Source organism: Patiria miniata, unplaced genomic scaffold (genome assembly GCF_015706575.1).
Source record: "Patiria miniata isolate m_02_andy unplaced genomic scaffold, ASM1570657v1 HiC_scaffold_25, whole genome shotgun sequence".
Lineage (NCBI taxonomy): Eukaryota > Metazoa > Echinodermata > Asteroidea > Valvatida > Asterinidae > Patiria > Patiria miniata.
The window spans coordinates 4,639,228-4,663,722 of NW_024037064.1; the positions used below are offsets into that span (position 1 = coordinate 4,639,228).

The 24,495-nt window shown below is 40.6% G+C and overlaps 2 protein-coding genes across 3 annotated transcripts; one reads left to right on the forward strand and one right to left on the reverse strand.

Moving 5' to 3' along the window:
- The first annotated feature begins 114 nt into the window (after positions 1-114).
- Positions 115-9,000, forward strand: LOC119733356 (uncharacterized protein NKAPD1-like). 2 transcript variants are annotated; one of them, XM_038206943.1, is made up of 5 exons: positions 115-197; positions 3,288-3,482; positions 4,766-4,891; positions 6,135-6,260; positions 7,122-9,000. In XM_038206943.1, exons 2-5 carry the CDS (start codon positions 3,301-3,303, stop codon positions 7,819-7,821), a joined length of 1,134 nt encoding a protein of 377 aa, XP_038062871.1. In that variant the 5' UTR covers positions 115-197; positions 3,288-3,300; the 3' UTR covers positions 7,822-9,000. The 2 variants fall into 2 exon arrangements, with proteins under 2 accessions (XP_038062871.1, XP_038062872.1); XM_038206944.1 differs by having other exon boundaries at positions 116-197; positions 3,270-3,482.
- A 6,977-nt stretch (positions 9,001-15,977) lies between these two features.
- On the reverse strand, positions 15,978-23,315 carry LOC119733241 (leucine-rich repeat-containing protein 58-like). Its single transcript, XM_038206827.1, has 3 exons — positions 22,603-23,315; positions 18,414-18,820; positions 15,978-18,016 (listed from the first exon to the last, which is right to left on the reverse strand). Exons 1-3 carry the CDS (start codon positions 23,094-23,096, stop codon positions 17,802-17,804), a joined length of 1,116 nt encoding a protein of 371 aa, XP_038062755.1. The 5' UTR covers positions 23,097-23,315; the 3' UTR covers positions 15,978-17,801.
- Positions 23,316-24,495: the final 1,180 nt, after the last annotated feature.

Here is a 24,495-nt window from a genome sequence, read left to right on the forward strand (position 1 = left end):
ACAACCTCGTTCTCAGGATATCGAGCAGTACGCTCCTACCACTACCTGCTTTCTGCTCACTATTTGAACGAGGTTGGAGAAGGATGTACCCTGGGGACGAGGTTGAGTTGAGCGTCCAGCCTGTAGACTCTATTATTATGTGTGCATGTGGTAACTGCAACGAGTGCAGTTAGATTCCACAGTGATTCCGGTCAAATGTAAGTCAAGAATTAAGCTCTACGCACGTAATTTCAGTTAAATTAAGGTACATCTTTTTTTAATACGATATACAGCACTGCAGTTAGGCCTATTTCGGTAAATCGAACGAATGAAATAGCCTTTATCACGCAGTGGCTATTGTTACGGCAGCCGTAACGCATTTCCCATTTTCTATCGTTACGGTAGACTGCAACCTGGCAACTTTTATAAAAAAACATGACAAGAAAATATAAAATTAGAAGGAAAAAAGTGAATTTGAACTTTATGAAATTCGGACTTTATTTCCCTTTTAAAAAAAATCCTCCAAAGCCTCAGGTTAGAAAAGGAAAAAAATTCGAGTGCAAAACTGAGATTCGAACCCGCAACCTCGCGGTGCAAAATTCTACCCTCTATCGGCTGAGCTGGCGCACTGCTCGATAAATCGTGGAGAAACAAATAATTATATACCCGCGTGCGTATCAAAAAAATATCGTAGAGGGCGCTAAACAACGAGTGCCGTAACGATAGCCACTTCGTTCTCAGTTTTCTGTTGCCTATGCTTTCCCGCACCTGTCCTTTTTTTTTTAAATTGGGCGAATGAGGGCGCTATAACTACAAAAAGCCACTGAAATGTTTTAGCAAATTACAACCAAATCTGAGTAAATTGAAGAAAGATTGTACATACATGTACAAATAGCATTTGTCAAGTTTGCTATCCTATGGCATGCTCTCATTCTACATGTTCTAGGGCCTACGTAGTCCGAGTAACTTGGATCCAACTTATCGCCTTTTTTAACATTTGGACATGGTCTGCCAGACCATGTCCAAATGTAGTCCGAGTAACTTGGACCCAACTTATCGCCTTTTTTAACATTTGGACATGGTCTGGCGAAGGCGATAAGTTGGGTCCAAGTTACTCGGACTAGTCCAAATGTTAAAAAAGGCGATAAGTTGGGTCCAAGTTTATCGCCTTTTTTAACATTTGGACATGGTCTGCCAGACCATGTCCAAATGTTAAAAAAGGCGATAAGTTGGGTCCAAGTTACTCGGACTAGGGCCTACAGTAATTTGTTGAATTAAAAAAAAAAAAATTGGGGGGGGGGGGTGGCGGAAGTGTAAAAAACTGGGAAAAAATGTTGCAACCTGACACCACTTTTTTCTTCATATCATCTCAATGTCAATGAAGGTCAGTTATTGAAAAAATGATGATAAGATATGAATCTGGGACTGAGATTTAGTGAGAAACATTTCTAATTTGGAAAGATTCCCATATCTCATGTATCTGGCCATAATTTTTCCCTTAAATGACCTAGTAGCCATCAGAAAGTGATAATACGTCCTAAAAAAGTCAAAATTAAGAGGGACAAATTTTCAATTTTTACTAAGAAAACACTTAGAAATGTTCAGACCAGTTCTCGGAGGTCGACTGCGGCTCCAAGGCTCCACGCAGCCATACGGAGGCGCGGACAAAGATTGTGGTGGCCCTGTATTCTATAGTTACATTGTATTTTTTTACCGTAAACTGTTCAACTGGTCCAACATTCTTTCGTTCTTGAGCCGGCACTATCCTCTGCGCATGTGCACTTCAAAAGCATTGACAAGTACATGTCGGCAGTGGCGTAGCCAGGAATTTTTCAGTTGGGGGGGGGGGGGGGGGCGCTGGGGGGCTGGAACATTTCATGGGGGGGCGTCATGTAGATCAATGATAATTCTTTTAGAAACTCAAAATCTCAGTGGGGGGGGGGGGGGGGGGGGGGGCTACGCCACTGCAAGTAGGGCCTACATAAATCTATTACATCATACATCATGTACGTACATGTACATGTACCATCCCAACTCGGCGAACGTGTGGTTCGACTTGACCAAGGCTAATTGTGATCAGATTTGTCAATATTTCATTAAAGGTAGGGTAGATCATTATCAATGTCATTTGTACATTTTTTTATTCGTTTGAAGCAACAAAAGTGCTCAAATCTAAAGACGGGTGCATTAACAACTAACTTGCTGAAGTTTTGGCTCTGTGAATGTTGTATATTCTGGAAAAAAAACCCCAATATTCTTGGATCTTGTTTTCAATTCAAAAGTTGCTGAGTCATGTTTTTGAATAACACATCTGAAATCAGCATCCGGGAAACATTCTCATTCAGCCGATTGCAGCTACGTGATGTCACGCACTGAACCGACAAAAATTAGGAACCATGCGTGCGTGTGCATCGTGTCAACGCTTGCACGCACCCAATTTACGGACTTGCCAAATTACAAAACAACTACTAGCGAAAATACCACGTGACACATCATTTTTTATTGTTTTCTTCAAGATGACAGCATACCAGAAGATTTATTTCTCTGGGAATTTAGTGCAATAACTATCTTTAAAGTTTAAACCGAGTAAGCTTTTCAACAGTAATTTTGTCAGTTGCTTTTTGGATAGCTGCAAATGATCAACTCTACTTTTAAAGCTACAGTCCATCATTTTCAGCTATCTGAAAAGTAACTGGCGTAATTATTGTTGAAAAACATTCTTGGTTGAAAGATAGTAAGGGGTCTAAACTCCCTGTGAAATTATTCCTTCTGGCAAGCTGTCATTTTGAAGAAGTCAACAAAGGAAGGCCTTTCCAATGGTGCTTCTTAAGACGCACCGTAAGAAATTTGAATCAGTAGTTCGTTTTGTTATTCGGTGAAGTGCACGCAAGCATTGGCACAACGCACATGCGCGCGCAGTTGCTATAATTCGTCGGATCAGTGCGCATCATTGCGTAGCTGCAATTGGCTCAGTGAGAACGTGTCTCAGACGCTGAATTCAGGCCCAATTCAAAACATGATTCAGCAACTTTTGAATTGAAATCAAGATCCCAGAATGCTGTTTTTCTCGGAATATACAGCTGAAGCTGAGCTGAAACTTCATCAGGTTAGTTGTTCAGCACACTTCTTCAGATTGTGAGCAATTTTGTTGCTTCAAAAGAACAAAATGCACAAAGTACAAATGATGGACTATACCTTTAAATTGATGGGTAAAATACATGCGTATCTAATTGCTGGATTTACATTTTTGATGTTATCTTTTATCCAAAAATGGTGACCTCTGTGTGTAGTCTATGTATGCTGATCACTTGATAGAAGTTGATGGCGACTGTACGTTACTTGGACCGGAAATTGCTCCGGAACATCATTCGTCACACGGAGACGCACAATCGGCTGCAGGAGGAAGACGAGATGTGGCGTGGTAAAGCTCAGGAGGCATTCGGCTGGAGGGACCGTCCTTTCTCTTCACGACGTAGGAGAGGGCGCAAGCTCAATCGCGAAAGGTACTTAAGTTGCATTCATTCGTATCTGACACCCAATGCATTTGGCACTATGATCTAGCTAATCTCCGTGCTTTCATCAAAGACCTAACTGAGTGACGGTCTGACACTTTCACATTTGGGCAATGCCACCGTCACTCACGTTACATTTATATGCCATGAGGCTACTTTGACCTCTCACTGCTTCAAAAGTATTTGATGAAGCTGAATCAAACCAGCCATGCAACAACCTTGGGGTAAGGGGTACTCAAAAAATGGAAAGAAAAATTCAATCCTTTCATTTTAGTTTTTGAGAACATGTGTTTTTCAAATTAGGTTTTGCCCTTCACCGACGTATAAACACTGTACATGTATACTCAGTGTGTTAATGTACCTCCTGACATGCCTGAGTGAAAGTTGGAAAAAAATCACTTGGGTGGGACTCGAACCCATGACCTCCTGCTTTCTAGTGCAGATGTCTTACCACTCGACCACCGAGCTAACAGGAAATTCCATCTTATGAACATGTGTTTTGTTGGTCGTCACTCAGGTTACAAAAACAGGACATGGAAAATTGTCCTGTAATTTTGTTGTTAAAGTCTCCTCAAACTGTAGTCTGCAACACAGAAGTAACATTATTTTACCTTTCATTCAACTCATACATGTAGCTGTATATAAAAACCGATTTTGAATCAAATAAGTGTGTATTTCAGATGCAAGGGACATTAGATTGCAGGGAGGTACCGTCACTCACGTTACGTCACTCACATTGCTTCCGCTTCATGGTTTCTAACACGGCATAAAATCTGAGTTTGATGAACTGCAACATAATGAAACTCTGTTCTAATAATATTTGAAACTTTCTCTCTACCTTAAGCACAAAAACTCTCAATAACAGTCACATTTTGCATGTTAAAACGAGGTGCCAAATGATTACCAAAATAAATCCATGATTTTAGCCCAAAAAAAACCCCACACATTCCATCCCATTGGCACAGCACTCAAATGAAAGATCTTGTTGTCCCTCTTAATTTGACACCACATTTGATGTTGTGATGCTTGTAGTTTGGAAATTTTGTACATTTTCCACTTTCCAGCCATGTCCACTTTTGTGTGGAATTGCCCATTTGCACCACAAATGAGCGCATTTGCATTGATAGTGGTGTCAGGTTTTGAATACCCTGTTTCCACAATCAAAACCGAATAGTCGCATTCAAACCAAATTTTAACAAACTCTGAATTGAAGTCCCACCACCAGCCCAGTAGAATCACTGATAAGAGGCCTTTGTTTTGTCCAAACAATTCAGGTTTGATGGACAGATGGATCGACTCCAGCGAATGAACCCAGATACAAGAAGCCCTCAAGATCGCTGGAACTGGAACGGTGAGCGCAACAGGGACATCTACCGGACGGAGCTCGGAAACCATGAAAGGCAAGATTTTCTGTGGTTTTTTAATTTCGTTCTTTCAATTTCGTTCTTTCATTACATAACATGTTCTCCAATTGTACCTGGGCCCGTCTCAATTCATATCCGAGATGAGTAAGTTGAGGGTAGAATCATTCTCGTTGTCCCTAAGAAGCTCTGCATTTGTCTTGGACATGTTCTGGGAAAATTTTCATTAGCAACTGCTTGACTGGCCAATACTGATAACTTCATTGCAGGAAGATTGCGGTACGATTGTAGGGAAGTTGTTCAGAATCCTGCAACTTACACCTGATGCAATGTCCGCAACTTGTCCGCAAGTCCAACCTGGGGTTATGGTGCGTGTGCCCTTGGGCAAGGCACTTTGTCACTCATTGCTTCTCCCCACCCAGGAGTAAAATGGGTTCCTGAGAAGGCAGAGATGGTTATTGTGATTGTATAGTTGCTTTGTGCTGAAATTGGCATCATAGACCTGTATCCGCTTTGTCACAAGTACCCCCTCACCGGCAAAGAAAGTGCAGTTGGGGGTGACCGACCGACGCCATCTTGCCTGACTGCAACTTTGCCACGATGCGCGGCCGTACCGTGCCACTGCACGTACATAGTACAAATCCCCTGGTGTACGTGCGTCACACACAAGGAATGGTACGCATCCACCAACTAATATGGGACATCGTTGCTAGGTAAAAGGGCGCCCTCTTTCGTTGGCGCACGGAGCCCATACTCCCAGGGAGCTGATATTGTCTTTGGAATGTTTCATTGGCCCAATGAGCAGGGTAATAATGATGTAGCATCTTGAGCACTGATACTGGTGGATACATGCACTTTATTATCATTGAATGGTTCTCAACCTTTGAGATTTCACAATCGTATACCATATGAACATCTGATCCCTTAAATTTTCATTAAAAGTCCACTTCTCCGTGAAAAGATCTTTAAGAGATGTTTCACGGACATTTACATGGGGCTTATATAGGACTAATCCTGTAAGGGTATTTTCACGGTTTTTTAATGACCCTGGCCACTGAGGATTATCATTGGTTATGCATAACGGAACACTGGGTCTATCTCCAAGGGTAAACAAAGGACTTTCTTAAGGGTGTTTTCACGGACTCCTAATCTGGCTGAATATTTTGAAAAATCTGTGAAAATTTAGTTAACTGTAATTTCAAGGGAAAATGGCTCTTTAACGAATTTTTAAGGGATGGAGATGTTCATGGTGATAACAATACAATCTGATTTTCTCGCCTAGGTGGGGTCACACTGGTTTTATGGAGCTGTATCCAGAGGAGTTCATCAATAAAGACTCCATGGATGAAATGAGCAACGAAGATGATAAAGAGGACAAAAGGAAGAAGATGAAAAGGAAACACAAGAGGTACATGGGTGATCAGCTTTGAGTGCATGTGACGGTTAACCGAAGTGCCACTAATTTCACTTAGGTTAAAGGTAGAGTAGATCATTTGCAGCTATCCAAAAAGAAACTGACAAAATTATTGTTGAGAAACTAACTTGGTTTAAAGATAGTAATGGCACTAAACTCAATGTGAAATTATTCTTTCTGGCATGCTGTCTATTGAAAAAAAAACAATGAAAGAAGGCCATTTCCAAAGATGCGTCAAGTGACACATTTTGGGAAATTCCCTTTAGTAGTTGATTTGTAACTCGGCAAATCGGTGAATGGTTGCGTGCAAGCGTTGACAAGACGCACACGTGCGCGCGGTTGCTATTATTCGTCAGTTCACTGTGTGACACCGCGTAGCTGTAATCGGCTGGATGAGAACGTGCCCCAGACCCTGAATTCAGGCGCAATTCAAAACATGACACTGCAACTTTTGAATGGAAACCGAGATCCTAGAATATTGTTTTCTCGGAATATACAGCATTCACAGAGCTAAAACTTCCTCAGGTTGTTAAGCACCTGTCTTTAGATTTGGAGCACTTTTGTTGCTTAATTAAAAAAAAAAAAAAAAAAAAAAAACCCACAAATGACAAATGATCTACCCTACCTCATTTTTGAACATGTTGAATAGAGAGTTCACTATCATTATCAACAAGATAAATCTAACTTTTGGCCAGCTACCAAGGAAATTCCAAGCATACCTTTACATGCCTCGCATTCAAGCGAAATGCGTAGGGTACATGTTTGCTTGGATTATCTTGGGTAGCACTGCCAAAGTTCCCAATAGTAATTTGAATTCATCTTTTACTCATTGCATCATTTTTGACAATTTTGCAGGAAACGTGAATCCCAGCAGGACTTGTCTTCCAACAAGCGGCGCAAAGACACAGAAAGCTGGAGCTCGTCTTCCGAGTCAGATATTTCCTCCGCATCATCCGACGAGCAACAAGTAAAAACCTCCGCAGCCGTAAAAAGGACTCACCGCTCCCAACACAGAGAACAGTCTGAGCACCGCCGTAAACACAGAAGGGCGTCCTCTATTGACGGGTCTGCCAGCAGGAACCACCAGCATGCCAAAGGGAAAGATGACACAAGTTACCACAAGAGGGCAACCTTCAGAAGCTCTGAAAAGTCTAACCAACGGTTGAGGCATAGCGACAAGATGGAAGGGGGTAAAAAAAGAGCCAGCGTGGACAGGAAAAGAGAAAGGCGACACAAGGACGAGAAGGTGAATGGCCACAGAAGCAAAGACAGAATACATACAAGTCCAGATTCTCAAAAGACACGTGGTGCCGACAACGGGCAGCACCGGAAGAGAACAGTTGATTGCGAGATGGAGCATAAAGAGGACCGAGATGAAACAAGAGAAAAAAGGCGTCGCAAGGAACTCACGAAGGCTTCAAGCAGCAGTCGGGCCGAGAGAAGAGATAGGTCAGAGGAGCAAGATCATAGTAACAGTCACCGTCACAAGTCTTCTAGAAAAGCCAAGAAGCGACATCAAGGGAAAAAAGACACCAAACACGGCAGACGAAAATGATTGCTCTTAGAGTAACTGATAGTTATTGGGTGGACTTTCCCTCAAAGACTCTTTTTTTTGGAAGCTGAAGCGTGCAGTAAGCATCTTCCTTCCTGACATGCCTGAGAACATTTGTGTGAGCCTCCAAAAGAGTATTGCAACTTCATGTTTGACTGTGTAGTAGAACCAGAGTTGCTGTACCAGGACATATCGTCACTTTTTCATTGAGGGATGGACATGTCCAATGAGTGAAATTATTTCGGTTTCGAGATTTTTGCTTTTTTTTGCTTTAAAAACATCGCTCTCAACCATTTTGACTTGCTTCTTCATGCAAAACCTGAGTAACGTCTTAATAACATTAATGTTGTATGGTGGCAGACATCTGACATCTCCATAATTGCATTTTGTGCTCACGAAGAGATGCCAACATGTTGATATCACCAACAAAAACCTATTGATCAAAAGTGCGAAAACGTATTGATGGAAAGGGCGTAAAAGTAGAGTGACCTTTCCGTTTTCAGGAATATCTCTGATACATTTCAGACGCGACCGTGCAAACATGCATGCCTCATCCTATGGCAAAATACACTGCGCAGTAGATTGTAAAAGTAGAGCTCAAATGGAATTTTTGTTTCACGAAGAGATGGGCATCTTTTGAAACTGTTTAAATATATTCCTAAACTACAAGATCTTGATGGTATATAGTGAAAACAGCGTTGAAAATAAAGCTCAAGTTAAGAAATAGCCGCCATTTACAGAAAAGGTTTAAAACTAGTTTGTCCAAGTGTATGGCAGTTATGTAATATAATGTAGATTGAATTTACATTATTGCAGTTCTTTGTGCGTCGACCATATCTCATAGACTTGTGTGTGTTCAAACTGATTTTGACCATCTTTCTTTAAACCATCGCCATTTCTTTATCAAGGCTTTATTTTCAGTGTCATTTTCACCATATACCACGAAGATGCCGTATTTTAGGAATATCTTAAATCAATTTTAACATGTTTCCCCAATTCCGAGAAATCTGCCCCTGAAAAATGTAAAAATGTTTTTTTTGTACCGCCCTGAAGTTTCTGGTATTGGGTCTCAACGTGTGACCTCTTAGTCTTTTGCTCACTTGAGTTAACACTGTAGGCCATCAGCCTGGGGGTTTGGTCGGTATTAAATGAGGGGAATAATGCTCATTGTGATTTTTGGCAATGCACCCCTGTAGTTGGAAAATATGTGATAGCGGTGGCAGCTTTTTGGGTGTTATCACTCTTAAAAAAAAATGGCGGCCACGAAATGCTTGTTACCACATGTAATTCATCTGGTAACAAGCATATTGGCGGCCATTTTGAAAAAAAAAACAAATTATAAGTGACAACACCCAAAAAACTGCCACCGCTCTCACAGCAAATTAAAGCTTGCACACATTTTCCAACTATAGATGTGCATATTAAAGGGAATATACATCATTTGCTTTTACTGTAATTTTCAGAAATGGATGGAATTGGGGGGTTGGAAATATATAGCAAAATATAATTACACTGACTTTTTTGACGTTTTGGGTTCGAAAATGCTATAAAAACCAAGAAAAACAATCATTTTCCTGTAGTCTGGTTCCCTGACTCCATATAAGAAGAAACAGAGCAGTTTACATACATTGGGGAATTGTAAGGTCAGGGAACCAGTCTAGCTGGCTCGTACCCGTTCATAGGTTTGTAATCGATTGCAAACAAGTGCGATGGTCAATTGGGGCCAGTATTTGAAGAAAAAAAAACAGTTTTTTTCCAACGCTGATCGGCCGATCAGCGTTGGAAATTGATACAAAAATACCACTTTTCTTGAAAATGACAGTATTCCAGGTGCCATGATTTTACAGGATGCTTTACACTGTCATTCACTAACAGTCCAGCAAGGTATTTCAAAATGATTTGGTAGTTTTATTTTTTGATGTTTGCAAATGTTGTATTTTCCCTTTAACTTGCCAAAAGTTGTTATAAGCATTGCTCCTTTCGAAAATTTGATACCTGTGGCCGAATTTGTGGACCGAAGTTGATAGCCTAGTGGGACAATATTTGTTTAATTCCAAAACGAAACACTTTTCTTTTCCAGATGCCAAACAGGAACAAAGTTATTAGAAATGCAACGCAAAGGCATGCAATTTTCTTTAAAGGGAATATACATCATTTGCTTTTGCTGTAATTTTCAGAAATGGATGGAATTGGGGGGTTGGAAATATAAAGCAAATATAGTTACACTGACTTTTTGGAGATTTTGGGTTCGAAAATGCTATAAAAACCAAGAAAACGATCATTTTCCTGTAGTCTGGTTCCCTGACTCCATATAAGAAGAAACAGAGCAGTTTACATACATTGGGGAATTGTAAGGTCAGGGAACCAGTCTAGCTGGCTCGTACCCGTTCATAGGTTTGTAATCGATTGCAAACAAGTGCAATGGTCAATTGGGGCCAGTATTTGAAAAAAAGCCAGTTGTTTCCAACGCTGATCGGCCGAAATTGATACAAAAATACCACTTTTCTTGAAAATGACAGTATACCAGGTGCCATAATTTTACAGGATGCTTTAGACTGTCATTTACCAACATCCTGTTAAGGTATTTCGCAAAAACTTGGTAGTTTTATTTTTCGATGTTTGCAAATGTTGTATATTCCCTTTAAGCACATTCTTTTCACAAATTCTATACAGTACCATTTGTGTTGTGATTACTGCACTTCCATCTGTAAATAAAATCATCATCATGGACTAAAATCTTTAGCCTGCTCTCTCTCTCTCTCTATTGGAAACGAGGTTGAATATAGTAAGTAAGCCCCCGGGACAAGGTTGGGTTCAGGAATTTATTAATGGAGCAGAGAAATGGACACGTTTCAAGTCTGACCCCAGGTTACATTTGAGCAAATTCGCTGATTAATTATGCCAGACAACCGCATCTTGACCTGTAGATTTTGACCACTCGTAGCGGGCCGGTCTCGGTCTCGAGACCGGTCTCGGTCTCGAGACCGGTCTCGGTCTCGAGACCGGTCTCGGTCTCGAGACCGGTCTCGGTCTCGAGACCGGTCTCGGTCTCGAGACCGGTCTCGGTCTCGAGACCGGTCTCGGTCTCGAGACCGGTCTCGGTCTCGAGACCGGTCTCGGTCTCGAGACCGGTCTCGGTCTCGAGACCGGTCTCGGTCTCGAGACCGGTCTCGGTCTCGAGACCGGTCTCGGTCTCGAGACCACTTTTTGCTGGTCTCGGTCTCGGGAGCTGTGGTCTCGGTTTTGGTCTCGGTCTCGCGAGGGGGGGGGGGGGGGGCGGATTTCGCCCGGGCCCCAGTTTAGGATTAACTAGGGAATCAGTTGAGGGCAAATGTGACTGCAGTGTAATGCTGATAGACATGTCTCTCTTCACTTTCTAGTGAGTGAGGCATAGTCCAACAACCATTGCTCCTTTTCTTGTTTCTTGTTTTTATTGTGGGATGGTTTGTTGAAACAAGCACTTTATAGCCATCCTCATTGATTCCAAATACAACTGAGATTAAAATCTAATGAATCAAGATTGAAGCATTATTTTTACCGTCAAATTTTTTGTTTTGAATATGGGAAACAATTCAACTCTTTTTTTCCCCAGAAATATTGGTGATTTTTTTTCTATTTTCCTTTTCAATACTTTATTCTTGGAGGCGGGGAAACGTTTTTTTTTTCATTATATTTATTAATGGATATTCATCAATTCGTAGACCGTTAAATTGCTACTAGTGGTGGACAGCTGAATTTTGTGATCTCTTTATTAAAATAGGCACAACTTGGGAATAGAGAATGCAAATTTTCAGAGTTACTACTCAATAACATGTTCTTTATCCCAATTATATATATTTTTTTACAAATATGGAGGGTGCCATTTCTTTTCTTTTTATCATACTGTCACTTTATTTTTGACTTGCCATGTATTCATCTTTTCATCTGTGATAAACAAAAATTGAGCTACTGCCATAGTCACACAAAATAGAGTCTAATTGCCTGCCTCGTCTCCTTTCTAAATGTCAGTTGCGTTTGCATGAGTCGAGAAGACTTTTGTTCCATTAATCGCTAAATGCTGTTTACGGCCATCACAATAACCAAGAGTGAAATATTGGCAATATGTTGTACTTGTAAATTACTAAAATATTCAAGTATTATCGCCCAGCATAGTAGCCGATGCGGGTGATAATCTGGTACAAAACACAAATAAGCGTGCGCACGCAGCCATGAATCCTAAAAGTACATCTCGCCCACCACATTCAGTTTGTGACAGCGCCCTTCTATTGTGTCGGCCTCATTCTCAAATAGGCTAATGGCGATGATGACGGCGGGCAGATTAACAGAAGATAGATCAGGCAAATATGGTTCATCGATCTTCTATAGTGTATGTAATGGTATTGACATTATACACAAATAAAGTGGCATTACATTTCAGCCTTAAGCCAGGCCTCTCTGGCGACCACCTCTCAATTTTTGGGTCTACATGTACAAGTCTATATTCTATGACTGAAATTTAAAAAAAATAAATCAATATTTTCTTGCTCCTTTTTTGGGGGAATCAGCTTTACAAGGAGGTCCAATGTATAATTAAAGCTGCTTTTAAATATCTGTTAGTAGTCATTGCTGAAACCAAGGGGTGGTTGTGGAGTTTAATGTCCTGTAACACTTAAGTTTAGTTCCTATAACAGATGAAACATCCACCTTTACCTTTTTACTTTTGTCAAGTTTCAACATCGCAAAAAACTAGTACAAATTGCCGAACTCCTAAGTTAGAGTTTCTTCATCAGATTGACACTTTATAGTAGTTAAACAATATTATATTTAAAAAAATATGCTTTTAAAAGAGTGGCAACAGTATATGGAGTTCATCAAATTAGGTTTTCCCCTTCTTTAAATTAGGTTGTTTCCCTTTTTTTAATTGATTGTGACAATAACAAATTCTGTTGCCATGTTGTAATTTATGGTATGAAGCAAACATCGCATGACACAATTAAGCAGGTACAAGTGATTCCTAGCTTTCAATCACTTCCTTCACATCCCCATCAACATCATCATCTCAAGGACAGACTGTTCAGCTGTAATTAGTGACTTGTTTTTTTTATTTCGATTATTGTTATGTATTATCCGCGGTCTCGGTCTCGGACCATTTCGGTCTCGGTCCGCCTTGAAGGGGCTGGTCTTGGTCTCGGTCTCGGTCTCGCAACTTCAGGTCTCGGTCTTGGTCTCGGTCTCGGACTATCTGGTCTCGACTACAACACTGCTTTCTCTATCAGGTCTTCAACAATGTGCGTCATAGACAATGGATAAAAGCAAACTGTGTCACGCGCTCTGTATCATGTTACGCGATATGCGCCCGGCTGTTGTATTACAAAACACTCCATTCGAATTGGCCAATCAAACCATTTAGTCCTGATTTGGGAATGAAACGACGTCACAATTTAGTAAAGTCGACTCTGATTGGCTAGCGTGCAGCTTGCATATCTGCATGTCTAGACAAATCAGACATTATACAGGACTTGGCTTGTGGATGCAGGGTGATGTTCAGACTCAACCTCGTCCCCAGGGTGTCGAGCAGTACGCGCCCACCACTACCTGCTCTCTCACCCTGGTATTGGATCATTTGCATGTGCAAGATTTTTGAACACGTATGCAAATGAGGAACAGTCTGGTGCCTGGATATGCGTTACACATTAGCGTTTGTTTTTGTATGCGGTGTCTGGGGTAAAAACAGAGTCAATTCATAGCAGCGCGAGCACGGCGTGAGTTACGAAAACATGATTTTTGAAATCAAACTGTTACGATCTTATCGAAACAACATGCAGTATCATATTTCATATTAATATGAGCAAATTGGAAAGGAAATTAGTATTTTCGAGAAGGCGTGGACGAATGATTGCGAAAACACGCACTGCACGTTGTGAATAATAGCACCAAGTACACGATAAGAATCCATTACTAGCCAACTGCGGTATCCAATCAGGATACAGGAAGAAAGTTTCCTATCCAGGGTTTACTATTGGAAACGCAGTTGGAAATAAAGTAAGCACTGGGGACGAGGTTGGCTCAGACTATGCTGACCCTTGATCATACCTAAACTGGAGGACGTGACCTTTCTGAAAACTTGAAGTCTTATTGGCTGCAATGCACATTGACAAAGTCAAATATTTTATTACAGGAAAAGTCAAACACATCTTTGCAAAATGCACGACATGTATTTGCACATGTACATGTACTTTGGTTTTTAAGGGTATTTCTGGGAATTTTCAGTGTTTTCGCTATTATGCAAATTTTCATTTTAAAAGCAAAACTCTGGCACACGATGCATATACATTGTATTTGCCACCTATTCTATGAGCGAGGCAGGATTATGGTTTCGACGAAATTCAATACAAAACAAAAATTTATCATTTTCAGAGTCTGGCTTTATTTCTTGATTACAAAATTCAAATCTTTTGTAGGTTTTATAATAATTTTTTATATTAATAGATATTTTTTTCAGTATGGTAAATTTGCAAGTGCAAATTTTATAACAAAAGAAAATAAAATACATTATAACACCTCACCCGTAGATTCATCTGGATTGGCAGAGAGCAAGTCACATGGTATTCGCTATTTGACCTTCTTCTTGGTAAAAAGTGCTACATTGTATACACTGTAGCAGAGAAACCGGTAAGATTACCATATCTGGCCATCACTTGTCACCCTGTGCACAAACCGCACGAGACTGGTCTGTGAAAATTTATAAATGTTTTCTCAGTAAATACTTCAATATGTTCCCTGCTAAATTTGACTTTTTTAGGACATACATGTATCACTTTCTGATGGCTAAGAGGTCACTGAAGGGAACTTAGTGATGGCCAGATATGGGAATCTTTCCTAGAAACCATGCAGCTCTGGCTGTGTGCACCCATACTTGTTTCACATGACTAGTGTGGACTTTCCATTGCTTTCGTGTAGTTAAGAAAAACCAGTGAAAAAACTCATTTTTCTCAAACTGTGAAAACTCTTTCAACCCAATTTTTTTTCTATGATTCCCTTTAGTGTTTCTCTTCATTCTGCTACAGATAAACCTAACCCAAAAATGCCTCTAAACCTGTTTTCCAGAAATGGGGAAACACTGTGTGGACGTGGGGTAAGTCCACACAACGTCGGTGCTACCTACATTATGTGGACGTCTTTTGTTCGGAAGTCCACACTGCGTATGTAAGACAAACTCACATGCATACACGTGTGCATGTTTCAAGCACACAGAGTTGGGTTCAAACATTTCATGAAGGGGTAGTTCGGAAAAGTGTGAGTAACTTTTCAACTACATGTAATTCCATATTGAAACAAAAGTACATTTTAATTGGATGTTGGTTACATTAATCAGTTATCTTAAAATCAAGCAGAATCTGTGGGAGAGGTGTTATAAAACAAATACTGACTGCTTTTTTATAATACATGTATCTCAAGGTGTAGTAAAACTAGCCTCCCTCGGTGATCCATGGAACATTCCATTTCCCTTGGTTACGGCTCAGGAAAAGAGAATGCTTCATGAATCACCTCAGGAGGCTAGTTTTACCACACCGCTCATAGCAGTCAATATTTGTATACTAGTAACCAGAAAAGTCTTGAGTTTATGGTTGAGACCCAAGCTACAACCTATATTTATTTAGTGTCTTAAAAATATATACTTAACTGAAAACGTTTCAGACTTGTCAAGAATGAAAGCGTTTCAGACATTTTTGGTTATCACTGATAAAATTACACGCTTTTGAATGTGTAAAAGAACAAAATGGTAAAAGAAGAAAAAGTAAATTAAAACAAGAAAAAAAAACAATGAAAGATGAAACAACAAAAAATGACAAAATAATATAGGATTCAAATCTCACAGAACAGTGGCCCATTATTGCTCATAATCCAAATTTAATATAAATTTATATAAAATTTGACCAAGTTTACAAAAAAAAAAATAATCTTATTCCACCCAAAAACTGTCTTCTGCTCAATCCTTCATCGGATTACTGAGGTCAAAAGTCATATAGGGGTCATTGTTCAAATACTTCAAATGTTTCTTCGTCTGCAAAATTTCATGAATTTTCATGTAACTTAATCCTGCAAACTATACCCATTCATTGTGGGGAGCATTGCATGCAGCACCCCACTCGTCATTTTTTGTTGGCATGACTGTGAGCTGAATGGGAACTTCCCATCAAATCGGATAACCGTTATTCGGTTTGACAAAAATAAGGATAACCAGATTTTGAAATCTCTGATTTCTCCCACCACTAGTACGTACCCTGCCTACAGCACCTTTGACCATGAAAGCACATGATTATTAGATACAAAACACACACATGCACACAAGCCACTACATATGTGTATGCCTTGCTAAACCTGTGAAACACGCAAAGGCCAAGACAAAAATACCTGTACTTCCGGTTATGACCCAACCAAGTAAATTACAAAATACTTAATAGTTTGATTTGAAAAACTGTTTTAAAATGGTGGTGCCGTCATACGTTACTTTTTTGCGGATATCATCCTGAATTTTAAAAACTTTTATTTCATTTTTGTTGTTACTTAGTTGGTTGGCAGTGCAAGCAGTCTTGCCATGCCATGCAGCGAAGCCTATAAACAGCACAGCAAACATAGAATGAACAGCTGATTCACGCGCTGTCATGGGAATGCATGCCAACAAAAAATAAAGAAAGTACTCAGAGAGCGCCAACCTCCGCCACTATAGGAGATGAAGTGATGTTCTGCGATTTAATCCTTAACCCTAACTCCATAAGGGGTGTGCAAAATCGTATTAAATTGGAGGATTCAGGACTATTAGGGCTATTAAAAATCCTGGATCTAGACTGAGTTCGGGATCACTTCCAAAATCTCATCGATTTGTACTCGTACCAAGGAAATGTTTAAAATAGAAATCTAGAATTGTGTGATCGTATTCATATTATTCTATTTCCCCCGCCACTTCCCCAGTCCCCCATAGTATGAAATGGTCGAGTCAATTGACCTGTTAGTTTCAGTAGTGTGTAAGCGCTATACAACTGCCTGCTGCGTTGACCCACACACAGAGGCAATTTTTTTCTGCTCGAATGAATTGGGTCAACGTTTTTCATATGTTGACAAGACCCAGTTTTTCATATGTTGACAAGACCCAGATCTCCCAGACCCAGATTCGGATCTCTCCCAGACCCAGATTTGGATCACTTCCAAAATCTTATCGATCTGTTCTTGTACGAAGGATCATCCTAAAAAACAAATTCATGAAAATCAGTCCATAACTTTTTGAGTTAGCTTGTTCACAGACAAACCAACGCTAATGAAAACATAACCTCCTTGGCGGAAGTAATAAATAAGTAAATTGACCCGTATCCTAGGTGCCCCATTTTTCTGGCTATTAAAATTTAGAGGGGGGAAAAAAGAAAAGGTTTACCCACCCACTTTTTTTTTCAGTAACAGGAAACACTACATTTTATTTATTTAGCCACAGCATCGGCGCTAAATTTTACGCTTCAGCATTACATATATCTCTGGCTCCAAAATAATTGAAAAAGCATTATTGTCCAGTACACATTAAAACTCTCAAACTTTGGCATACATGTATTAAGAAATTTGATCCTTCTGAAGCGATGTACTCGTATGTGCCCTGGTCCAATGGTTACAGTGTTTGACCCATGTCCGTGGCACGTGGGTTGGAACCCTGACAGGGTACATGGTGCATGTGTCCATGGGCAAGACACTTTACTACAATTGCCTCACTGCACCCAGGTGTATAAATGGGTACTTGCGAGGGTGGAGACCAGACTGCACTAATCTTGGCTGCACTGAAGAAAAGTGGCCTGTTGAACAGGGGTAATAATTGTAAAGCACTTCGATACGTAACCCTTGGTGGAGAGCGGTGGAGAGCAGTGGAAAGCGTATCAGCACTACACATTATCAGTATTATTATGAAAACTGTTGGTAAATGTAGCACACAAATTCAGAAGCACAGTTTGTTCTCGGTTGCTTCATCCTAGAAGAACCTTCTTCATTTTGTTGCTTGGGACTGCTGCCTCCTCATCAGATTCGGTGTCGCTGCTGCTAGTATAGCTGCTGCTGCTGTAGTTGCCGCTGCTGCTGCTGGTGCAGCTGGGCGAGCACAGGTACTGCATCAGGGGTAGCCGGTACTTGCCGCAGAAGTCCACAAACTTGATGTGCTCAACTCGTGAGCTGAAGTACACCCCTGTGAAGTTAAAAAAATAATTTATAATATAAAGATTTTTCCAAACATTTGTGGATCAAGGATTTTCTGAAGTTGAAATCCAAGAGTTTCAGTGGCTGGGGGAGGTGTGGGTGTGGGTTGATTGTGGATGAGGTGTTGCAATCAACATATAGAAGACTATAAGGCAGAGTTACAATATTGAATGACGAGGTCATCTGGAGAACAGAAAATCCAGGATATTTTTTCACTTTCATAGAGTTTTCATTAAAATAAAATTGTTGTGCAGCTCTGCCAAGTTTTGTGAAATTGACCATAACTGTGTTGTACAGCTGCGCAACAATAACTAATCCTAAGCATGGCGTTTGTTACGCTGTGTTTCGTGAAATCGACTGCAGGTGTACTGAACATGCTAACATACCTGAGCATTTAGGATTCAGGCAATGCCGTGCTGAATCTAGATAGTGGATGAGACTGAGCGGTAGGTCCTCTGCAGTATACGCGATGCCGCGGTTCTTAATGGTGCGGCCCGCGAGTTCCAGCAACGAGGGGGGCTGCCAGGTGAAATCCCGCACAAAACGCACAACCAGCGGGTTCCCTCGCAGGCTGAGCTCACACAGGTCGCCCAGGGAGATGATTTGAGGCGGCAGGGTGGTGATGCGGTTGTTGTGGAGACTGAGCGACTTGAGACTGCGGAGATTGACGAGCTCGGAGGGCACAGTCTCAATGCGATTGTCGCTCAGCACCAGGCACGCAAGGCGAGGTAGAGAACCAAGCTCTAAGGGTATACTGGTAAGCTGGTTGCCACCAAGATACAGCCTTTCCAACCTGAGTAGAAAAGTATTAGGATGGGAAAAAGGAAAAGGTTAAATGTTGGTAAATTTTTGCAAAACGTTCATGAATGGTTAAAAGTAATGGACAACATATTTACAAACATTCAAAACCAATCTGACAAAGTACATGTACGTACATATCCAACTTCATGCAGTATCCTGTGACCATCACCAGAAATATTACAGCTTTTAAAATACTACTCCCACCCTTGGCCTTTTTGCAAGGATGTAGCCTCAATCCTGCAAAATTAATAATTTTCTTAAAAGTAGGGTAGATCAGTCGTCATTTGTGCATATTTTTGGTTTGAAGCAACAAAAGTGCTCAAAATCTTAGGACTGGATGAATTTTTACATGTATCGTAGCTCTGTGAATATATTTTGAGTAAACAATATTCTAGGATCACGATTTCAATTCAAAGTTGCAGAGTCATGTTTTGAATTACGTCCAAAATCAGCATCTGGAGCACGTTCTCATTCAGCAGTTTGCAGCTACGCGATGTCACACACTGAACCGATGAATAATACATGTACATGTAGCAACCGAGCGCGTGTACGTGTGTACTGTGTCAACATTTGCGCACACCCATTCAGGGATTCACCGAAGTACAAATAAACTACTAATGGGAATTTCCAAATGACACATCTTTGGAAATAGCCTTTCTTTGTTTTCTTCAAAATGACAGCGTCCCAGAAAGAATAATTTCACAGGGAGTTTAGTGCTGTTACTAGGCATGCTAGGACATGTAACTTTTCAACAAAATTTTGTCAGGTACATTTCTGCAAATGATCTGCTCTGCCTTTAATTGATCCCGACTACAAATGGTACATGTGTACATGTATCAGTGAATACACAATACCACACCTACATTTTGTAATTATAATTTTAGGATATTCAAATTATCCACTGCCAAGGCTAAAGAACTAGTATGGAGCTGGCTTATAAAAGCAGGTTAAAAGCCAAACTCCATGTGATTTTCATGCTAAGCAAACAACAGCTGAATACCAATCACAATTCATAAATACCTAAGACAGTTCACGCATTCCTATTGGTCGAGAGCCCGTCACGTGGCCGGTCTTAAACGGATGATAAAGACATGGCTAGCTGGTCTTAAACACTTTTCCAGTGTCACAATAAAATGTGGACTCCTAAAAATCCAGTGCCTCTTATCGTTACATTGGTTGAACGTTCACAATCCTCACATTCTGACTACCAGGGAGTCAGAATTTTATAGTTCTAAATTCAAAACGCAACGCGCCAGGTGCGTTCTGCGCGACATCGCGCAGAACATGATACGCGCGTGTCAATCTCCATAAAAGGGTTGTTTACATCTTACTCGCCAGCTGAACACTCTATTATTTTGCAAGAGGGATGTTTCAAAAAGCATAAAGTGAATTTGTTGAATAAAATTGGGATGTTTTGAACGAATTATATGATTTTTTTTTACCGAAAAGATTTATGAATGGGAATAAATGTGTGCTCCGTCGGAATTTATCACTCTGTTTAAGACCACTTAGAGTCTGGGTGCTGATAATTACCCTCGCCTCCAGCTCGGGTAATTATCAGCACCCAGACTCTAAGTGGTCTTAAACAGAGTGATAAAAACCTCTGGAGCACACATTTATTCCCTTAGTAATACATGTAGGTCTATACATCACATAGAAATTTGGTTGGTTATCCTGTTTTTGCCAAGGCAGACATCTCATGCTAAGCATATTTTTGTGCAGCTCTCCATAAAATTTGCCCCAGGTACATGTAGCTCTAGGAGGCTAATGCCCCACTCAATGGAGAACAGTTGAAAGGAGAAAAAGACTTGACCCTCTAATTTCCTGAACATTCCCTCTTGAAGACCTCCCCCCTCCCCCTACCCTGCAAGCAAAACAGTGCTTGAAATGTGACCCATGGTATGCAAGCACTCACTAACAAATGCACAAGTGGTTTTTCAAAGTCCAAACACCCCAAAGCTAGACTCTGAAGAGACAGTTGGAGTGGTTTTTGGACTACCCCATGGGCAGTCTGAAGTGATCCAATTGCATAATGCAAGACAGCAGTTTCTGTGGTAAAATGAATGGCTGCATCTTAGAGAAGTTAAAGCTACGGTCCATCATTTGCACTTTGCAGCTGTCCAAAAAGTAACTGACTTGCAACATACTTGGTTGAAAGATAGTGAGGGGACTAAACTCACTATGAAATTATTCTTTCTGCCTGGTAAACTGTCATTTAGAAGAAATCAACGAAAGAAGGCCTATCCAACGGTATGCACTGTTGGAAATTTCTGTTAGGCCAAAAAAAAAGTCTCAGGTTTCTGGTATGGAGCTTGCCCAAAAAGTAGTGCGGCGATGCGGCTTTTTTTTTTTTTTACCTGTTTTTTTGCTTCAAATGTCGGCTGATGACTGCAAATGGTGCCCAACTAAACTTAGTGCAAATATTATGGGAGACCAGAGAGGCCACATAAAGCTTATTCTCGATCATAACCCCATCTACAAACACGTTAAAATTGTGCAGCAGCAGGATTCCAGTCAAACCAGTGAGTTTGGCGGTTTTGAGACATCATCTTTCATTGAAAAAAAAACCTTTTTTCATTTTGCCGACGCGCATGGCTACGGCGACGCGCGCACCTACCAGAAACCAAAGACTTTTTTTTTTTGCCTTAGTAGTTCAGTTTTTTATTCGGCGAAGCACACGCAAGACAGTACGCAAATAACGCAATACTACAAAACATGTTGTTGCATGCATATGTGCACCTGGCATAGTCTATAGAGGGCATGGCTTAGTGGTGTAAACAATATTCCAAGGCCTTTTGACATAGGCTCAGCATAACACTACAGCCAGTGTATATTTTTCCTAGCAGGGTAGGGGTTAATGTCAGGCATACATGTTAATTCAGTTTTTCCTTTGAATCATTGCAAGACACGTACCGGTAGGTTTTAAAGGGGTGTGCTTTCTCAGTACTAAATCATGCGCCTATCTAGTCCCATGTAACTGGGACACTAGAACTCCTTTTTTACATTTGGAGATCAACATCCCAAATGTCAAAAAAGGAGTTCCAGCGCCCCAGTTAGTGGGACTAGCGCCTATCAAATATTTCCTCCCGGGTTTATAATCGAATGTGTTCAATGGGGCAATTGAATGGGTCCCACTAGCACCAGTGCCCACCAGTTTGTACGTATTACGGTACCGTGCGTAACCTTTCCAAAATTCCTATTAAAACATGTACATGTTCGCAGCAAGTCCCATTTTTTCACCATTTCTTGGGAATGACATGAATGACAGATCCTATGCCATTGTAAATTTGCAGATAGCCTCAACTACATGTAAGTACTTACATAATGTAACATACAGATGCTCATTTAAACGTTGCTTTTGACGCGGCTACAGACATAATGAAGATTTCCCTCAAGCAAGTCTGCCACAGGCCTGCGCCTACTCAGGCATGTCAGGCCAGGTCGAGTTCTAGTTACTCTGACTTGTTTACAATCAACAAAGCATTGTCTGAAATGTTCACTTGGGAAAAATGTTGCAACCTAATGCCACTTTTTTTCTTCATACTGTATATCATCTCAATGAAGGTCATTCGTTGCAAAAATGATAAGACATGAATCTGGAACTGAGAAATATTTCAAATTTTCTTGACTCTCCACAGACTTTGTACACAAGTCACAACCGCTGATGAAGTGGCGTCAGGTTGCAACATTTTTGCCGTTCACTTTATCATTTCTTATGTACCCTCACTAGTGAACAATTTATGTTCAATGTAAAAAATGGAGAGGCAAACTCACCTCTGTAAGTTCTGTATTGCTGTCGGAATTTGTCGAATTCTGTTTCCACCAAGGTAAGCAGCTTTCAATGTCTGGATTTCAGTGAATTGCATAGGGAAATCTAGCATGGTATTGCCACTGAAATTGACAGTTTCCAAAGAAACACATTTCCCGAAATCCTTAGGCAGTGAGTTTGTTTCCAACTGGTTGTTTTTACAGATCAGGGACCGCAAATGCTTCAAAGCGACGATTTCATCGGGAATTCCCGATATTCTGTTGTTGCTGATGTCCAATTCTATCAAGTTGGTATAAACACTGATAGTCCCTGGTATGGAAGACAGCGAATTTCGACTGAGATCGATGATGTTCACTTTGTGTTCTTGCCCGCTGAATTCGTCTTCCGGGAAGTCTGACAGTTGTTTGCGAGACAGCACGGCCTTGGCCAGCTGTACGCTCCCCACCGCGGCGCTGTCGCTCGGCCCGCTGTGCTCCATGACGAAACGGAGTCGGCACATAGCAAGTTCCAAAAACACTCTTTTTCGGTAACCCCCACTTTCACCAGCCAAGTTCCCGGAGAGATCGTAGATTTAGCCAGTCATGTTGGTCAGAGTAACCCAACAACTGGAGAAAAGAGTTCCTCAAATAACACGATTTTAGAAAATGAATTCGAGTCATTTTCTGAAGGATTTCAAATGCACATCATATGATACATCTTATGCTCATTGCATCACGATATCGTGAATATGCAGCCGGCAATGCAATGTGAATCAGCATTTTTTTAGTCTGGTTATTTAAGACATTAAACTTTACCCATTCCCTTTTCAGTTGTGAAAGTATCATAATGTGATGTCATTTTATTGTGAAAAATGCTAGTGTCTTGATTAACTTAGCCATTTCTAGTTCTTCAAAACTCCATTGCTTGTACTTATTGATCAGCTCTTTCAAACTCTTTTGTGGGATAATCAATTACTTCACACCCTTTTCATAAGCGACCGACGGATACAAGTCTAGTTGAACTCGCATTACTTGCACGCCGCGTGCACATGCACGCTCATCCAGCGACCAATGGCAGTGTTCCCCATTAGCACGTCACGCAAGGCCAAGTTCGTTAGTGAAGTAGGTCAACCACAAAAGGTTATGGTGCGGTCACATCATTTTCAAACCTCGGCTGCATTGCGGATTAGGCTAGTGCTGCTAAAACTCATGTAATGCCCGACGGTACGCCTGCGAAGGGAATCAAAATATTGAAGGCATTTTTAAAACAAATTCGACAGGTTGAGGTTTGAGATGCAACGCGAAAATAACATAAATTACAATGTCGTCATTATTTATTATTTACACATTGAAAAAAAAACCACCAAATTTGCGCCCCCCCCCCCCTCATCATAGAGTGGTCCTTGCTCTCCTTTTTATAGCTCCAACTTGACCATGGTTAACAAGTTTAACAGAAATTTAGCATCCCCGACTAAAATATCCAGGGATCATCAAAAGCGTAAGCGGCCCCCTTGACCATGCAGGCCGGACGCCACTTATACTCTTAAAAGAAATTTCAATAATGATATGTTTTGTTTTGTTTTGCCAATAAAACTACTTTATCGATTATGGGTATATTCCTTCCCCCATCATAGTGTGCAATTCTCTTAATTAAAACATCCTCCATGAATAGTACTTTCATTTTGGGCATGAACCACCACGAAGGATCAGGACCCGCCCTTGTTCAAGTCTTTTTCTTTTTAATAAATAATTTGTATTTTAATAACTAATTATTAAACTATTAAAACATTGTGATTTTCTTGAGATGAATACACAAATGTGAACAATTAATATAGTGTGCTAATTTCTGCTAAAGAAAAGGAAAAGAGACTCAAACTATGCTTATTGCGGCCATCTTCAAGGGCAGTGCCTTCATTAGTG

Coding starts and splice junctions, on each gene's coding strand:
- LOC119733356 (XM_038206943.1), top strand. CDS start 3,301: ATGGCGACTGTACGTTACTTGGACCGGAAATTGCTCCGGAACATCATT. Junction 3,483..4,765: donor CGCAAGCTCAATCGCGAAAG/GTACTTAAGTTG, acceptor CAAACAATTCAG/GTTTGATGGACAGATGGATC. Junction 4,892..6,134: donor GAGCTCGGAAACCATGAAAG/GCAAGATTTTCT, acceptor TTTCTCGCCTAG/GTGGGGTCACACTGGTTTTA.
- LOC119733241 (XM_038206827.1), bottom strand. CDS start 23,096: ATGTGCCGACTCCGTTTCGTCATGGAGCACAGCGGGCCGAGCGACAGC. Junction 18,821..22,602: donor GCAATACAGAACTTACAGAG/GTGAGTTTGCCT, acceptor TTTTCTACTCAG/GTTGGAAAGGCTGTATCTTG. Junction 18,017..18,413: donor CCTGAATCCTAAATGCTCAG/GTATGTTAGCAT, acceptor TTAACTTCACAG/GGGTGTACTTCAGCTCACGA.